The following is a 16,899-nucleotide window of genomic DNA, read 5'->3' as shown; positions in this document are numbered from 1 at the left end:
CTTGCTGTGTCTTCAAAATAGGTGATTATTATTTACAGAGTAGTTATGTTGACTACTAACATAGCCTTCCTTAGTTAATGCTTAGAAGAATTAGAATTATAATGATTTTTTAGATTTATTTTGTTTTTGCAGTGGGGAGATACATAATCATTTAGCTACAGAATAGACAATCTCCCATGAAAAGATTTTTAAACCAACATGTCAGCAAAATCGATTATGATTTTAAAGCCAACAGCACCAAGGAATAAACCGAACTGAAAGTCATACCGTAAATCTGATATGACTGCATTTCTGTGGGGCTTGGGTGATGGATAGGTGTTTGACATTTAACCGTTTCTTTCTGTCATTAGGACCTTTCCGTTTTAAAGCTTGTAAACTGTAGTCCGATTCTCTCAGATAGTACGTTAAAAGTGAGGAGAAAATAAAGCTTCGTTATCATAGTCAGACTTTAAATAAAATGCCTTTCTGATTACAAGTGAGCTCAAGGTTTCCTGTTAGGGAAGAAAAATCACTATTTTCTTCATATTTACATGTATCTATTTACTTAGTCAACTTGAACATTTTAACACCAAGTCATCACATTTCTATTTACTTAAGTAATCGTTGCCTCTTTCAATTTTCTCCTTTAGTAGCGGAGGCAGAATTTAGAATATAGCATCAACTGTGTTTGATGGAGGAGAGGAGACTGCAGTTGGAACATTTTATTTATGTTGATTAGGATTTGTGGGGGTGGGGTGCTGTTTCTATGGAAAGGGTCGGGTGAAAATCTGCTGCCTACTCCGCTGTTTCTTCAGCTGCCATCCAGATGATGCTTTGTCAGCACTAAATGAGTAGAAATAACTGTAACTTGCATTCATCTCGCTTTCACTTGAGTCACACATTGAGGGATATAGTTTATTCTTAGTATAAGCATTAATTTTACTCTTGTTAAAGAAAAATTTTTCAGAGTTATTTTTTCTCATTAGGCAGGGATGTGGAATGATTACAGTATTCCTGGCACAATGTTTTTTGTTGTTGTTTTGTTTTGTTTTGTTTTTGAGATGGAGTTTCACTCTTATTGCCCAGGCTGGAGTGCAATGGCACAATCTCAGCTCACCACAACCTCCGCCTCCCAGGTTCAAGCAATGCTCCCTCCTCAGCCTCCCAAGTAGCTGGGATTACAGGCGCACACCACCATGCCCAGCTAATTTTTGTGTTTTTAGTAGAAACGGGGTTTCACCATGTTGGTCAGGCTGGTCTCGAACTCCTGACCTCGTGATCCGCCCACCTCAGCCTCCCAAAGTACTGGGATTACAGGCATGAGCCACCATACCCAGCCTTGTTTTTTTTTTTTTGAGACGGAGTTTCGCTCTTGTCGCCTAGGCTGGAGTGCAGTGGCATGATCTTGGCTCACTGCAACCTCCGCCTCCCGGGATCAAGCGATTCTCATGCCTCAGCCTCCCGAGTAGCTGGGATTACAGGCGCCCACCATCACGCCCTCGTATTTTTAGTAGAGACGGGTTTCACCACGTTGGCCCTGCTGGTCTTGAACTCCTGACCTCAGGTGATCCACCCGCCTCAGCTTCCCAAACTGCTAGGATTACAGGCGTGAGTCACCGAGCCCAGCCCAACACAATGCTTTAAAAATAAAAACTTTTGGCTGGGGCAGTCACTCAGACCTGTAATCCCAGCACTTTGGAAGGCTGAGGCAGGGGATCATGAGGTCAAGAGACCATCCTGGCCAATATGGTGAAATCTCGTCTCTACTAAAAATACAAAAATTACCCAGGCACGGTGGCACGTGCCTGTAGTCCCAGCTACTTGGAAGATTGAGGCAGGAGAGTCCACTTGAACCCAGGAGGCGGAGGTTGCAGTGAGCCAAGGTCGTGCCACTGCACTCTAGCCTGGCGACAGAGCGAGACTCCGTCTCAAAAATTAAAAATAATGTCCGGGCGTGGTGGCTTATGTCTGTAATCCCAGTACTTTGGGAGGCTGAGGTCGGGAGTTCAAGACCAGCCTGACCAACATGGAAAAATCCCATCTCTACTAAAAATACAAAATTAGCCAGGTGTAGTGGCGCATGCTTGCTCTCCCAGCTACTTGGGAGGCTGAGGCAGGAGAATCACTTGAACCCGGAAGGCAGAGGAAAACGGAGGTTACGGTGAGCCAAGATCGCGCCATTGTACTCCAGCCTGGGCAACAAGGGCAAAACTCCATCTCAACAAATAAATAAATAAATAAAAATAAAACCTTTTAAAAGAATGGATGCTATTTTACTGAGGCAGAAGATACTATCTAAATTTCATTGTTCCATTTCTGTCTAGAAGCACTTGGAACAACTTTGTTAACCATGAATGGTTTTTTTGTTTGTTTTTGTTTGTTTGTTTTCGCTCTGTCACCCAGGCTGGAGGGCAGTGGCGCAATCTCGGCTCACTGCAACCTCTGCCTACCAGCTTCAAGTGATTCTCCTGCCTCAGCCTTCGGAGTAGCTGTGATTACAGGCATGCACCACCACACCCGGCTGATTTTTGTATATTTAGTAGAGAAGGGATTTCACCATATTGACCAGGCTGGTCTTGAATGCCTGACCTCAAGTGATCCACCCACCTCAGCCTCTCTCTCAGACTCTTGGGATTACAGGCGTGAGCCACCACACCCGGCCTAAGAATGGTATTTTAAAATGGTGCTACTCAGCCTGAGCAACATAGTAAGACCCTATCTCTAGAAAAAATTACCAGCCTGGGCAGCATAGGGAGATCTCGTCTCTTAAAAAAAAAAAAAAAAAAAAAAAAAAAAAAGCCAAGCACGGTGGCTCACGCCTGTAATCCCAGCACTTTGGGAGGTTGACGTGGGCAGATCACAAGGTCAGGAGATTGAGACCATCTGGCTAACAGGGTAAAACCCCATCTCTACTAAAAATTAAAAAATTAGCTGGGTATGGTGGCATGCACCTGTAGTCTGAGCTACGCAGGAGGCTGAGGCAGGAGAATCGCTTGAACCAGGGAGTCGGAGGTTGCAGTGAGCTGAGGTAGCGCCACTGCACTCCAGCCTGGTGACAGAGCAAGACTCTGTCTCAGGGGAAAAAAAAAAAAAAAGAGGCTGGGCATGATGACATGCCTGTGGTGGTCCCAGCTACTCAGGAGGCTGAGAGGCAAGAGGATCACTTGAACCCCAGGAGATTGAGGCTGTGGTGAGCCATGATCATGCCACTGCACTCCAGCCTGGGTGACAGTCAGACGCTGTCTCAAAAAAAAAAAAGAAAAAGATTAAAAAGCCAGACCTGGTGGCTCACACCTGTAATCCCACCTACTTGGGAGGCTGAGGTAGGAGGATTGCTTGAGCCTGGGAGGTCAGGGATGCAGTGAGCCATGATCATGGCACTGTACTCCAGAGCCTGGACAACAGAGTGAGACTGTCTCAAAAATAAAAGCAGTGCTACTAACCATAGCTAAACTAAGAGTTTCTCTTACTAGCTAGACATTTCTTGACCCCTCACAAAATAAAGACGTATTACTAGGGTCTAGTGCCTCAGATGGTGAAAAATACAGAAAGGTATATTTAATGTTGTAGTATTGAGGGGAGTACTTTCTCTTAGACAAGTGTGTAAATTTGGTCACATATCCATTTGTTGCATGATGAATCAACCAACCAATACCTGGCAGTATTTATATTAAGGTAAAATAATTTCAGCAATAGGTTCTGCCTCAGTGCAGTAAATGAATGTGTTCTCACTTGTAGGATAAACTGGTACACCTTACAGAAACAGATCTCATCATATTAAAGCTTTTTAAAACCTGAGTTCATAGAATACCCAGCCTACTGATTAACCAAACACTAAAGCCAAAGATCTTCTGTCTCTAAACTTAAATATTTTCATCTCAGCAATGTTTATATACCGTAGTTCATGTCTGTTACCCCAAGAAGAGGGTTGTCTCCTCCGTTACCACATAAGTTGTTTAACCTTTGAAAGATTAGTTTTGTTATTTTGTTTGTTTTGTGTGTGTGTGTGTTTTTTTGAGACAGAGTCTCGCTCTGTTGCCCAGGCTGGAGTGCAGTGGTGCAATCTTAGCTCACTGCAGCCTCCACCTCCTGGGTTCAAGCAATTCTCATGCCTCAGCCTCTTGAGTAGCTGGGATTACAGGCACGTGCCACCACACCGGGCTAATTTTTGTATCTTTAGTAGAGACAGAGTTTCACCATGTTGGCGAGGCTGGTCTCAAACTCCTGACCTCAAATGATCTGGCCACCTCAGCCTCCCAAAGTGCTGGGATTACAGGCATGAGCCACCATGCCTGGCCAAGATTAGTTAACTTGACTGACTTTTAAGTTTTTGCTTGTGTTGAAGAGTAAACCATTGCTAAGTATATCTCTACCTAGTTTATTCTCTTAAGGAAAAGACTATTGTAATAACAATATTAATAATTCCTAATAGAGATTTCCAAGTCAGCCTCATGTTTGGTACATAAACTGTATAGTTAGAGTTGAGAGTGTCATGAAAAGAAATTGGGGGCAAGGCACAGTGGCTCATGCCTGTAATCCCAGCACTTTGGGAGGCCAAGGTGGGCAGTTTGCCTGAGGTCAGGAGTTCAAGACAAGCCTGGCTGACATGGTGAAACCCTGTCTCTACTAAAAATACAAAAATTGGCTGGGCGTGGTGGTGCAAGCCTGTAATCCCCACTACTTGGGAGGCTGAGGCAGGAAAATCGAGTGAACTCAGGAGATGGAGGCTGCAGTGAGCTGAGATCACACCACTGCACTCCAGCCTGAGCGACAGAATGAGTCTCTGTCTCACAAAAAAAAAAAGAAATTGCAGCAAAGTGTTTCTAAAATGAACAGAATAAATGTGCTTTATTTTCCGTCTCTAGATCTGATAAGATATTGTCTCACCAATAAAGTGCTTTTATATCCTTTTTTTTTCTTTTTTTAGAGACCATTGTCTCACTGTATTATTCAGCCTAGAGTCCAATGATGCAATCACGGTTCGCTGCAGCTTTGAACTCCTGGGCTCAAGTGATCCTTCTGCCTCAGCCTCCGTAGTAGCTAGGACTACAGGTGCACATCACCAAGCCTGGCTAATTTTAAAAATTGCTTTGTAGAAATGGGGTCTCACTATGTTGGCTCAGGCTAGTCTGGAACTCCTGGCCTACAAACAATCCTGCCTTGGCCTCCCAAAGTACTGGGATTACAGGCATGAGCCACCATAACTCTATTATGCTTAATTCATGAGAAAAAATTTAATTTTCTAAGCCAGGGACAGTGGCTCATGCCTATAATTACTGTACTTTTAGAGGCTGAGGTGGGAGGATCGCTTGAGGCCAGGAGTTTGGAACCAGCCTGGGCAACATAGGGAAACTCCATCACTAACAACAACAAAAATATCCAGGAGCTGGGTATGGTGGCTCACACCAGTAATCCCAGCACTTAAGGAGGCCAAAGCAGGTGGATTGCTTGAGCCCAGGAATTTGAGACCAGCCTAGGCAACACAGTGAAACCCTGTCTCTACGAAAAATACAAAAATTGGCCAGGTGCAATGGTTCACGCCTGTAATCCCAGCACTTAGGAGGCCAAGACAGGCAGATCACTTGAAGTCAAGGGCGTGAGACCATCCTGGCCAACATGGTTAAACCCCGTCTCTACTAAAAATACAAAAATTAGCTGGGCATGGTGGCACATACCTGTAATCCCAGCTATTCGGGAGGCTGAGACAGGAGAATCGCTTGAATTCAGGGAGGCGGTGGTTGCAATGAGCCAAGATTGCGCCATTGGACTGCAGCCTGGGTGACAGAGCGAGATTCAAAAAAAAAAAAGAAAGAAAGAAAAAATTAGCTGAACGTAGTGGCGCACACCTGTGGTCCCAGCTACTCAGGAGGCTGAGGTGGGAAGATTGCTTGAGCATAGGAGGTTGAGGCTACAGTAAGCCATGATTGCACCACTGCACTCCAGCCTGGGTAACAGAGTGAGACTCCATCTCAAAAAAAAAAAAAAAAAAAAAAAAAAATGTAATTTTCTGTCATGAATATGCATAGTAATCAAAGCTAATTTTAATATCTACTCAGGTCACTAACTTTATTAGTGAAACAACAGATATTGTTACAAGTTCTATCATAAATGGGGTTGTTTATGCCCTAATGTTTTAAATGAGGTTTTTTGTTGTAAAACTGCATAAAATTCAATCAGCGGTTTGGCCAAATAGCCAAGTGCAAAAAGTACCTGCAACCTGATGATCTGACCTGCTTGGCTTTCCTCTCATTTTTTTCCTAATAGCCTTTATTTTCATGTATGTAAGCATACCATATACCAAATGCCTTTTGTTACAACTTACATAAATGTATTTTTTTCTTCCCAGTCTAAAGAACTCCAAATAAAAAAGCAGTTTCAGGATACCTGCAAAATCCAAACCAGACAGTACAAAGCATTAAGAAATCACCTGCTGGAGACTACACCAAAGAGTGAGCACAAAGCTGTTCTGAAACGGCTCAAGGAGGAACAGACCCGGAAATTAGCTATCTTGGCTGAGCAATATGATCACAGCATTAATGAAATGCTCTCCACACAAGCCGTGAGTTTGCTTTTTTTGGGCAAAACAAGTTTAGTGCACCTTTTCTTCCACCACCTGAATGAAATCACAGCAATTAAAGTACTAGTTGGAAATGATAGCTCTCCTGCAGCTTGGGAAATGTGGTGGTGGTTCATTTTCTTCCTGTTCTCAATATTGCTTGAAAATGTCATGATGCATGTAGAATTCTCATCGATACATTTAGACATGAGGTTCTAAATAGTCTCCCTGCCAGCACAGATCCCAACACCTTATTGAGATTGGAATAGCAGCTTTGGGAAGCAGTGAGCAAAAGGTATGATTATAATGGGAATAAAAATGGTTGTGTTTGAGTACAAATACAAATTTTTTTTTTAAGATGGAATTTTGCCCTGTCGCCCAGGCTGGATTGCAGTAGTGCGATCTCAGCTCACTGCAACCTCCACCTCCTGGGTTCAAGCGATTCTCCGTCCTTGGCCTCCCGAGTAGCTGAGATTACAGGCGCAAAATATTTTCTATATAAGAGCTTTATAAACTTTTTTTTAAAGGGCCAGATAAGGCTGGGCGCAGTGGCTCACGCCTGTAATCCCAGCACTTTGGAAAGCCTAGGCAGGTGGATCACCTGAGGTGAAGAATTCAAGAGCAGCCTGCCAAACATGGCAAAACCCCATCTCTACTAAAAATACAAAAATTAGCCAGGTGTGGTGGTGGGCACCCATAATCCCAGCTATTCTGGAGGCTGAGGCGGGAGAATCATCTGAACCCGGGGGGCAGAGGTTGCAGTGAGCCGAGATTGCGCCATTGCACTCCAGCCTGGGCAACAAAACGACACTCCGTCTCAAAAAAAAAAAAAAAAAAAACAGGGCCAGATAAGACTTTTTAGGCAGGAGGCAAAAACTAAGGCTATTATGTGGGTACTTATATAACTGCTTAAGATGTAACCCTTTCTTTTTTTTTTTTTTTTTTTTTGAGATGGAATCTCTCTCTGTCACCCAGGCTGGAGTGCAGTGGCACGATCTCAGCTCACTGCAAGCTCCGCCTCCTGGGTTCACGCCATTCTCCTGCTTCAGCCTCCTGAGTAGCTGGGACTATAGGCACCTGCCACCATGCCCGGCTAATTTTTTGTATTTTTAGTGGAGACGGGCTTTCACCCTGTTAGCCAGGGTGGTCTCGATCTCCTGACCTCGTGATCCGCCCGCCTCGGCCTCCCAAAGTCTGGGATTACAGGCGTGAGCCACCGCGCCCAGCAATATGTAACCCTTTCAAAATGAAAACACCATTCTTAGCTCATGGACTGTAAAAAATAACAACAAAACAGGCATCTGCCCATACTTTGCTTGTAGACTATAGTTTGCTGGTCTTTGTTCTATAGTTATTTCCACTAGAGAGGAAGAGATTCAGAGATCTAATGAGATTCTAGGTTTTTCTTAAGAAAAATTTGGTTATTCAGGCATCTTCCAAATAGCTTATGATAGCTTTATCTTCATAACAATATTATTGGTTATTCTGCGTTTCTTTTTCAGAGATGTTTACTCCAAGATACAAGACAGAAGAATTGTCTAAACTAAAAAACAGTAGTCTATCTTCTAACACTCCTCCTCCTTTCCATAGGTCATGAATTGATAGCTAACATTAGGATATATCTGGTTTTTTTTTCTCTCTCTCTTGTCTCAGCTGCGTTTGGATGAAGCACAGGAAGCAGAGTGCCAGGTTTTGAAGATGCAGCTGCAGCAGGAACTGGAGCTGTTGAATGCATATCAGAGCAAAATCAAGATGCAAGCTGAGGCACAACATGATCGAGAGCTTCGCGAGCTTGAACAGAGGGTCTCCCTCCGGAGGGCACTCTTAGAACAAAAGGTATAAGTAATGGGAAAATCATTGTTTTCGAATTAGCTTTTGTCAAAAGCGTTTTATAAATATATTTTCACGTTGGCAGAGGTCACATTAGATTTCTTTCACAATACCACATTTCCTGAATTCTAGTTAATGGCAGCAAATTTTTCTTTAAAATTACTGATTCACTGATGAACCTTATCATTAGTGAGCTCCAGAAATCAAGGGAATATAATTAAGTAGTAATTGCTAGAGAAAAGATATGGGTGTGTGAAGACAGTCAGGTGAATTTGAGAGTAGCAGATCTGGCTCCATTTTCCTCACTTCTGTGTTCCTAGCTTGCTCTACCTAAGGAGGTTGGAGAAAGACTTAACTAGTGAAGAAAGAGAGCTGCATTAATTGCCTGAGAGAGCCAGGGACAAAGGATCAGGAATATATACCTTACTCATACATCCTTGGCCTGGAGCTATACAGATTGGTAGAGGATTACTGAGGGACAGAAGGTAAAATCAGTTCCACACAGGTGAAAAGTCAGGCTGAAAAAATGTTATTTCTAGATGCACATCTTTACTTTTTCTGAATTATTCTTGTCAGATATATTAGAAAATAGAAATAGAATCCCCAAATTTCCATCCTTCAGGATACTAAGGGGTGTGTGTGTGTACTAGGGAAAGGGCAATGGACAAAAGATTTTGAGAGGTAGAGAAGAAAGGCATTTGTTGCAAGAAGTGGTAGATTAGACTGGGCTTAGGCCTCCCAGCACTTTGGGAAGCCAAGGCAGGAAGATCGTCTGAGCCCAGGGGTTCAAGACCAGCCTGGGCAACACAGGGAGACCCTATCTCTACAAATATTTAAAAATTAGCTGAGTGTGGTGGCTCGCTCCTGTGGTCCCAGCTACTTGGGAGGCTGAGGTGGGAAGATGGATTGAGCCTAGAAGGTTGAGGCTTCAAAAAGCCATGGCTGCACCACTGCACTCTAGCCTGGGCAACAGGGCAAGATACTGTCTCAAAATTAAATAAATAAATAAATAAATAAATAAATAAATAAAACAGTGGTCGATTATCAATTGTTTCCAGGATTCAGAGATACATTCCAGAACTCTCGAGTCTTAAATTCCCAACAGCTGATGTAGTCTTAGGTCCGTCGGTTATTGCATTCAGTACTTACTTAATGATCTTCCTAAAGTTGTCATTGTTTCTGGACCATAGGCCTGTAGATTTTTCCTCTATTTCCTATAGTTCTTGTGATAAAAATAGAATGCCTTATTAAAGTAAAAAATAATCTTTTAAACCAGGTGTTGTGGCTCATGCCTATAATCCTAGCACTTGGGAGGAGGAGGCAAGCAGATTGCTTGAGCTCAGGAGTTCAAGACCAGCCTGGGCAACATGGCAAAACCCTGCCTCTACAAAAAATACAAAAATTGGCCAAGTGTGGTGGCACAAGCCTATAGTCCCAGCGACTAGGGAGGTTTAGGTGAGAGGATCGCTTGAGCCCAGGAGGTTGAGGCTGCAGTGAGCTGAGATCATGCCACTGTACACCAGCCTGGGTTACAAAGCGAGACCCTGTCTCAAAAAAAAAAAAAAAAAAATCTTTAAAAAAATCACCTAAATAAGATATAAGATGTTACTATTTCTCTAGCACAGCTATCTTTATTACTGGCTTCTTTGAGAGGTATTTGCATCTAAATATTATCTCAATTTTATTTCTCATTCAAGATGAGAAAGATAAGGCCAGGCACAGTGGCTCACGCCTGTAATCCCAGCACTTTGGGAGGCCGAGAGGGTTGCGGATCACCTGTGGTCAGGAGTTCAAGACCAGCCTGGCCAACATAGTGAAACACCACCTCTACTGAAAATACAAAAATTAACCAGGTGTGGTGGCAGGCGCCTGTAATCCCAGCTACTCCAGAGGTTGAGGCTGGAGAATCCCTTGAATCCAGGAGGCAGAGGTTGCAGTGAGCCGAGATGGCACCACTGCACTCCAGCCTTGGTGACAGGGCGAGACTCCGTCTCAAAAAATAAGATGAGAGGCTGGGGCATGGTGGCTCACGCCTGTAATCCCAGCACTTTGGGAGGCCGAGGCGGGTGGATCACGAGGTCAGGGGAAATCCAAACCATCCTGGCTAACGTGGTGAAACCCCGTCTCTACTAAAAATACAAAAAATTACCCGGGCATGGTTGCGGGTGCCTGTAGTCCCAGCTACTCGGGAGGCTGAGGCAGGAGAATGACGTGAATCCGGGAGGCGGAGCTTGCAGTGATCCAAGATCACACCACTGCACTCCAGCTTGGGCAACAGAGCAAGACTCCATCTCAAAAAATAAATAAATAAATAAATAAATAAGATAAGAAAGATAGAAACATAAATTTTGAAAAATATAGTTTGTCCATGTGCAAATTTCCTAAATCTGTGTCATTCAAACTTTTTTTTTTTTTTTTTTTTGAGACGGAATCTGGCTGTGTCTCCCAGGCTGGAGTGCAGTGGCGCAATCTCCGCTCACTGCAAGCTCCACCTCCCGGGTTTATGCCATTCTCCTGCCTCAGCCTCCCGAGTACCTGGGACTACAGGTACCCACCACCACGCCCGGCTAATTTTTTTGTATTTTCAGTAGAGACGGGGTTTCGCTGTGTTAGCCAGGATGGTCTTGATCTCCTGACTTCGTGATCCACCCGCCTCGGCCTCCCAAAGTGCTGGGATTACAGGCGTGAGCCACAGTGCCCGGCCGTCTCATTCCAACTTTTATATTTAAAATTTAATCTAAAGTTCTCTCTTAGGATTCAGTATTATCACTAAATGGAAAACTCCCTATAATATTTCAAGAATGGTGTTATGAGAGAAATATCGGCACATTAAAGTATAGTTGTAATTTTAGCCCCACCTAGTGGTTAACAGTTAAACAGCACTAATTAGCATCAGTCTTTTTTAATACCCTAACCAAAAACTGCATGTTAATACAAAGCCATTACAATGCAGGCATAAAATCAGTACTCATTGGTGAAGGTGCAGTGACACTTTTATACAGTGCTAATACATCTTGGAAAGCAGTTTGGAGTTGGGTGTATATATACTTGTTTGTTTTTTTTCGAGTGTCAACAGAGTCTCACTCTTGTTGCCCAGGCTGGAGTCCAGTGGTACAATCTCAGCTCACTGTGTTCTCCATCTCCCAGGCTCAAGCGGTCCTCCCACCTCAGCCTCACAACTACAGGCGCACCACCATGACCACTGATTTTTTTTTTTTTTGGAGGGGGCAAGGGTAGAAATGGAGTTTCTCCATGTTGCCCAGGCTGATCTCGAACTCCTAGGCTCAAACAATCTGCCCACCTCGGCCTCCCAAAGTGCTGGGATTACAGGCATGAGCCACTGCGCCTGGAGTTGTATATTTAGCCTTGTAAATGTTAAGTGTTTAAAACTTTGAGGGAAAGAAATCCAAATTACAGAAAAAAAGGAAAAGAAATCCAAATTGCAGGAAAAAAAAGGAAAAGAAATCCAAATTGCAGGAAAAAAAACTGCATAAATATGTTAATTATAACAACTTTATAATAATTTAAAACAACTTAACTATTTAAAATAGAGATACGGCTGGGTGCGGTGGCTCACGCCTGTAATCCCAGCACTTTGGGAGGCTGAGGCAGGCGGATCACGAGGTCAGGAGTTCAAGACCAGCCTGGCCAATGTGGTGAAACCCCGTCTGTACTAAAAATACAAAAATCAGCTCAGCATGGTGGTGCGTGCTGTAATTCCAGCTACTTGGGAGGCTGAGGCAAGGGAATCGCTTGAACCTGGGAGGCAGAGGTTGCAGTGAGCTGAGATCACGCCACTGCACTCCAGCCTGGCGACAGAGCAAGACTCCATCTCAAAAAAAAAAAAAAAAAAGTAAATATGGCCAAGCCAATAAAAAAATCTTATTCAGCCATTTAAATGATGTCTGCAAAACCAGTATTAATATGGAAAAATGTTGATGGTGTATTCAACAAAATTTTAAAAGACAAATCCTACTGGAAGTAATGTTAGTAGTGGCTATGTTAATGTGATAGGTTGATTTTTTTCTGTTTCTTTTTTTAAATATGGTTTTATTCATTTCATAATGGAAAAATGCATACAATTATTTAGTATTTAAAAGAGTAAAAGAACAATAGGATGGTATATCTATAGTACTTCAAGATGTTACTTGGTTTTTATGGCTAATATTTTGCCTTTCAAGCGAAGTATGTGACTACAAGGCAGGCTGGGGTCAATTAGTAATCACTAAGACCCTGTACCTCTCTACAAAAACTTTGTAAAATCCTAAAAGATGTGATTTCTGCACTTTCTGCTTGCTGGTTGTACATACAGATAAGAAGGAGACATCTGAAAATAGAAATGGAACTGGAGTGAATGTTAGTTGATTCTAGATGAAAAATCATTCTGTTTGAAGATTGTTGTAAGTCTCCAAGTGAACCAAAAATTGTTCATTTAGTTTGAGACAAACAAAATGAGCCTCACATGTACATGAAGTCTTGTTTCAATGTTTCTCATCCTTCATTTACATTAAATTTTTAGATAACACAACTATAAATGTTAAATTATATGTGAAATATATATATGAAAAGTAGTAGCATTTCCAGAGTATAAATGACCTTTTTTTATCATCTCATTTAATTTTCTCTCAAGATTTCACTTAGTATTAACATCATGGTTAGTAGTGTTTTTAAGTAAGAATTAAAATTTGGGGGTGGGTGCAGTGGCTTACACTGTAATCCCAGCACTTTGGAAGGCCGAGGGGGGCGGATCACTTGGTGTTCAGGAGTTTGAGACCAGCCTTGGCAACATGGCGAAACCCCGTCTCTACAAAAAAATATATATATATAAAATTAGTTGGATGTAGTGGTGTGCGCCTGTAGTACCAGCTCTTCTGGAGGCTGGGGTGTGGAGGATTGCTTGAACCTGGGAGGTAGAGGTTGCAGTGAGCCAAGATTGCACCACTGCACTCCAGCCTGGGCAACAGACCAGACCCTGTCTCAGAAAACAACAAACAAACATTTTTGCGTAGGAAACAAAAAATTGCAGAAGAGGCTGGATCGCTTGAGATCAGGAGTTTGAGAGCAGCCTAGGCAACATGGTGAAACCTCCTCTCTACCAAAAATACAAAAAATTAGCTGGGTGTGGTGGTGCATGCCTGTTTTTTGTTTTGTTTTGTTTTGTTTTTTGTTTTTTTGAGACAGAGTTTCACACTTGTTGCCCACGCTGGAGTGCAATAGCACTATCTTGGCTCACTGCAACCTCCGGCTCCTGGGTTCAAGCAATTCTCCTGCTTCAGCCTCCCGAGTAGCTGGGATTATAGGCATGTGCCACCATGCCCAGCTAATTGTGTATTTTTACTAGAGATGGGATTTCTCCAGGTTGGTCAGGCTGGCCTCAAACTCCGGACCTCAGGTGATCCTCGTGCCTCAGCCTCCCAAAGTGCTGGGATTACAGGTGTGAGCCACCGCGCCCGGCCAATTTTTGTATTTTTAGTAGAAATACCCAGTTACCCAGGAGGGTAAGGTGGGAGGATAGCCTGAGCCTGGGAGGTGGAGGTTGCAGCAAGCCAAGATCGCGCCACTGCACTCCAGCCTGGGTGACAGAGCAAGACCCTGTCTCAAAAAAAAAAGCAAAAATTGCGGTAGAATGTGGCAAAATATAATAACAGATGTATAAAGTATAGCAGAAATACAAAAGTATAGGAGTGATTTACTCTATAACGGAGGGAAAGTGGGGCAAAGAAATCTCAGGGAGATGGTATAAAGCGTGCTTTCTGAAGGAAGAATAGGTTAGCCAGGAACACAAGGAATGTGTAAAGGCATGGAGAAATGATAAAATAAGAAATGTTTGGGAGAAATTACAAACAGGCCAGGATGGACTGGGAGTAAGAAGAGTTTGAAAATTGTTATTCTAAAACATGTTATTAAAGAGGCATTAGGCATTTTATATGAAGGTTGAAGGAGGACTTAAACATGGAATATTCTTCTCAGGGAAAGATACCAAATGTCTGTATGTCTGTACCATCTTTTTTGAGACTTACTTGCTCCACTTTTCCTCCCCTATAGAGCAAACCGTTCAATACTTTTTTTTTGTTTTTTGTTTTTTGTTTTTTTTGAGACTAAGTCTCACTCTATTGCCCAGGCTGGAGTGCAGTAGCCCGATCTCGGCTCATTGCAACCTTCGCCTCCCAAGTTCAAGTGATTCTCCTGCCTCAGCCTCCTGAGTAGCTGGGATTACAGGCACCTGCCACCACTCCTGGCTAATTTTTCTTTTTGTTTTTGGGTTGTTTTTTGTTTTTGTTTTTATTTTTGTTTTGAGACGGGGTTTCACTCTTGTTGCCCAGGCTTGAGTGCAATGGTGCTATCTCGGCTCACCACAACCTCCACCTCCCAGGTTCAAGTGATTCTCCTGCTTCAGCCTCTCAAGTAGCTGGGATTACAGGCATGCACCACCACGCCTGGCTAATTTTGTATCTTTACTAGAGACGGGGTTTCTCCATGTTGGTCAGGCTGGTCTCTAACTCCCAACCTCAAGTGATCTGCCCACCTCAGCCTCCCAAAGTGCTGGGATTACAGGCGTGAGCCACCGTGCCTGGCCAATTTTTGTATTTTTAGTAGAGACGAGGTTTCACCATCTTGGCCAGGCTGGTCTCAAACTCCTGACCTGAAGTGATACACCTACCTTGGCCTCCCAAAATGTTGAGACTACAGGCATGAGCCACCACACCCGGCCTTGATACATTTTTTATTTCTGTAGTACCTTATAAATATCTTAACCCATTCTATTGCAATTTTTTATCTGTATTTGCTTCCCAGGAAAAAAATTTTTGTTTTGTTTATTTGTTTGTTTGTTTTGAGATGGAGTCTCAGTCTGTCACCCAGGCTGGAGTGCAGTGGTGTGATCTCTGCTCAGTGCAGCCTCCGCCTACCAGGTTCAAGTGATTCTCCTGCCTCAGCCTCCCAAGAAGCAGGGATTACAGATGTGTGCTACCACGCCTGGCTAATTTTTGTAGAGATGGGGTTTCACCATGTTGGCCAGGCTGGTCTCGAACTTCTGACCTCTAGTGATCTACCCACCTCAGCCTCCCAAAGTGCTGAGATTATGGCCTTGATCCACCGCGCCTGGCCCAGATAGGACTTTTGACTTTAACGTAATCATAATTCCACTGTGATATCTAACAGAATTCATAATAATTTTTAAATGCATGTTTAAATTTCCCCTATTATCTCAAATCCTCAATCCCAGCACTTAGGGAGGCTGAGGTGGGAGGATCATCTGAGGTCAGCAGTTCAAGATCAGCCTTGCCAACATGGTGAAACCCCGTCTCTACTAAAAATACAAAGTAGCTGGATGTGGTAGCACATGCCTGTAATCCCAGCTATATGGGAGGCTGAGGCTAGAGAATCACTTGAACCCAGGATGCGGAGGTTGCAGTGAGCTGAGATAGTGACATTCCACTCCAGCCCAGGTGACAGAGCAAGACTCTGTCTCAAAAAAAAAAAAAAAACTTATTTTACACATTTTAAAAATATAAATTATGCTGATTCCTAAGGGACATCTCGTTTTATTTATTTTTTTATTTTATTTTTTATTTTTTATTTTTTGTGTGAGACAGAGTCTCGCTCTGTCACCCAGGCTGGAGTGCAGTGGCGCGATCTCGGCTCACTGCAAGCTCCACCTCCCGGGTTCACGCCATTTTCCTGCCTCAGCCTCCTGAGTGAGTAGCTGAGACTACAGGGGCCCGCCACCACCATACCTGGCTAATTTTTTGTATTTTTAGTGGACACGGGGTTTCACCATGTTAGCCAGGATGGTCTCGATGTCCTGACCTCATGATCTGCCCGCATCGGTCTCCCAAAGTGCTGGGACTGGCTGGGCGCGGTGGCTCAAGCCTGTAATCCCAGCACTTTGGGAGGCTGAGACGGGTGGATCACCAGGTCAGGAGTTCAAGACTAGCCTGGCCGACATGGTGAAACCCCGTCTCTACTAAAAATACAAAAAAGCCGGGCGTGGTGGTGGGCGCCTGTAGTCCCACTACTCGGGAGGCTGAGGCAGGAGAATGGCATGAACCCGGGAGGCGGAGGTTGCAGTGAGCCGAGGTCTCGCCACTACACTCCAGCCTGGGTGACAGAGTGAGACTCTGACTCAAAAAATAAAATAAAATAAAATAAAATAAAAAAAGAAGTGCTGGGACTACAGGCGTGAGCTACCTTGCCCGGCCTTGATTTTTAAATGTATATCCATAGCGTCAAATAATAGACACTAGAGACTACAGAAGGTGGGAGGGTGGGAGATGAGTGAGGATTGAAAAATTACCTATTGGGTATAGTGTTCCCTATTCAAGTTATGGGTGCACTAAAAGCCCAGACTTCACCACTACGCAATATATGCATGTAAAAAAATCTGCAGTTGTACCCCCGAATATATAAAAACTTTAAAAATTTTTTAATAAATTAAAGGGAAAAAATTTAAATAAAATTTGAAACTCATGGACAAATGTACATCCATAAAATAGCCACTTCAAAGCTGAATAATTATTGCTTCCTTTATTTAT

General features: G+C 43.3%; 1 protein-coding gene across 3 annotated transcripts in view; it reads left to right on the top strand.

The window, feature by feature from the left end:
• TAOK1 (TAO kinase 1) overlaps positions 1-16,899 on the top strand; it is a 171,301-nt gene that overhangs the window by 145,009 nt on the left and 9,393 nt on the right. For all 3 annotated transcript variants that reach the window (XM_030800351.1, XM_030800352.1, XM_030800353.1), the window contains 2 exons: positions 6,326-6,538; positions 8,189-8,371. In XM_030800351.1, coding sequence (XP_030656211.1) covers positions 6,326-6,538; positions 8,189-8,371 — 396 coding nt within the window. The remainder of the gene's footprint in view (positions 1-6,325; positions 6,539-8,188; positions 8,372-16,899) is intronic.

The sequence above is a fragment of the Nomascus leucogenys genome, chromosome 19, assembly GCF_006542625.1.
Source record: "Nomascus leucogenys isolate Asia chromosome 19, Asia_NLE_v1, whole genome shotgun sequence".
Classification (NCBI taxonomy): domain Eukaryota; kingdom Metazoa; phylum Chordata; class Mammalia; order Primates; family Hylobatidae; genus Nomascus; species Nomascus leucogenys.
This window is presented reverse-complemented; position numbering and strand designations above follow the sequence as displayed.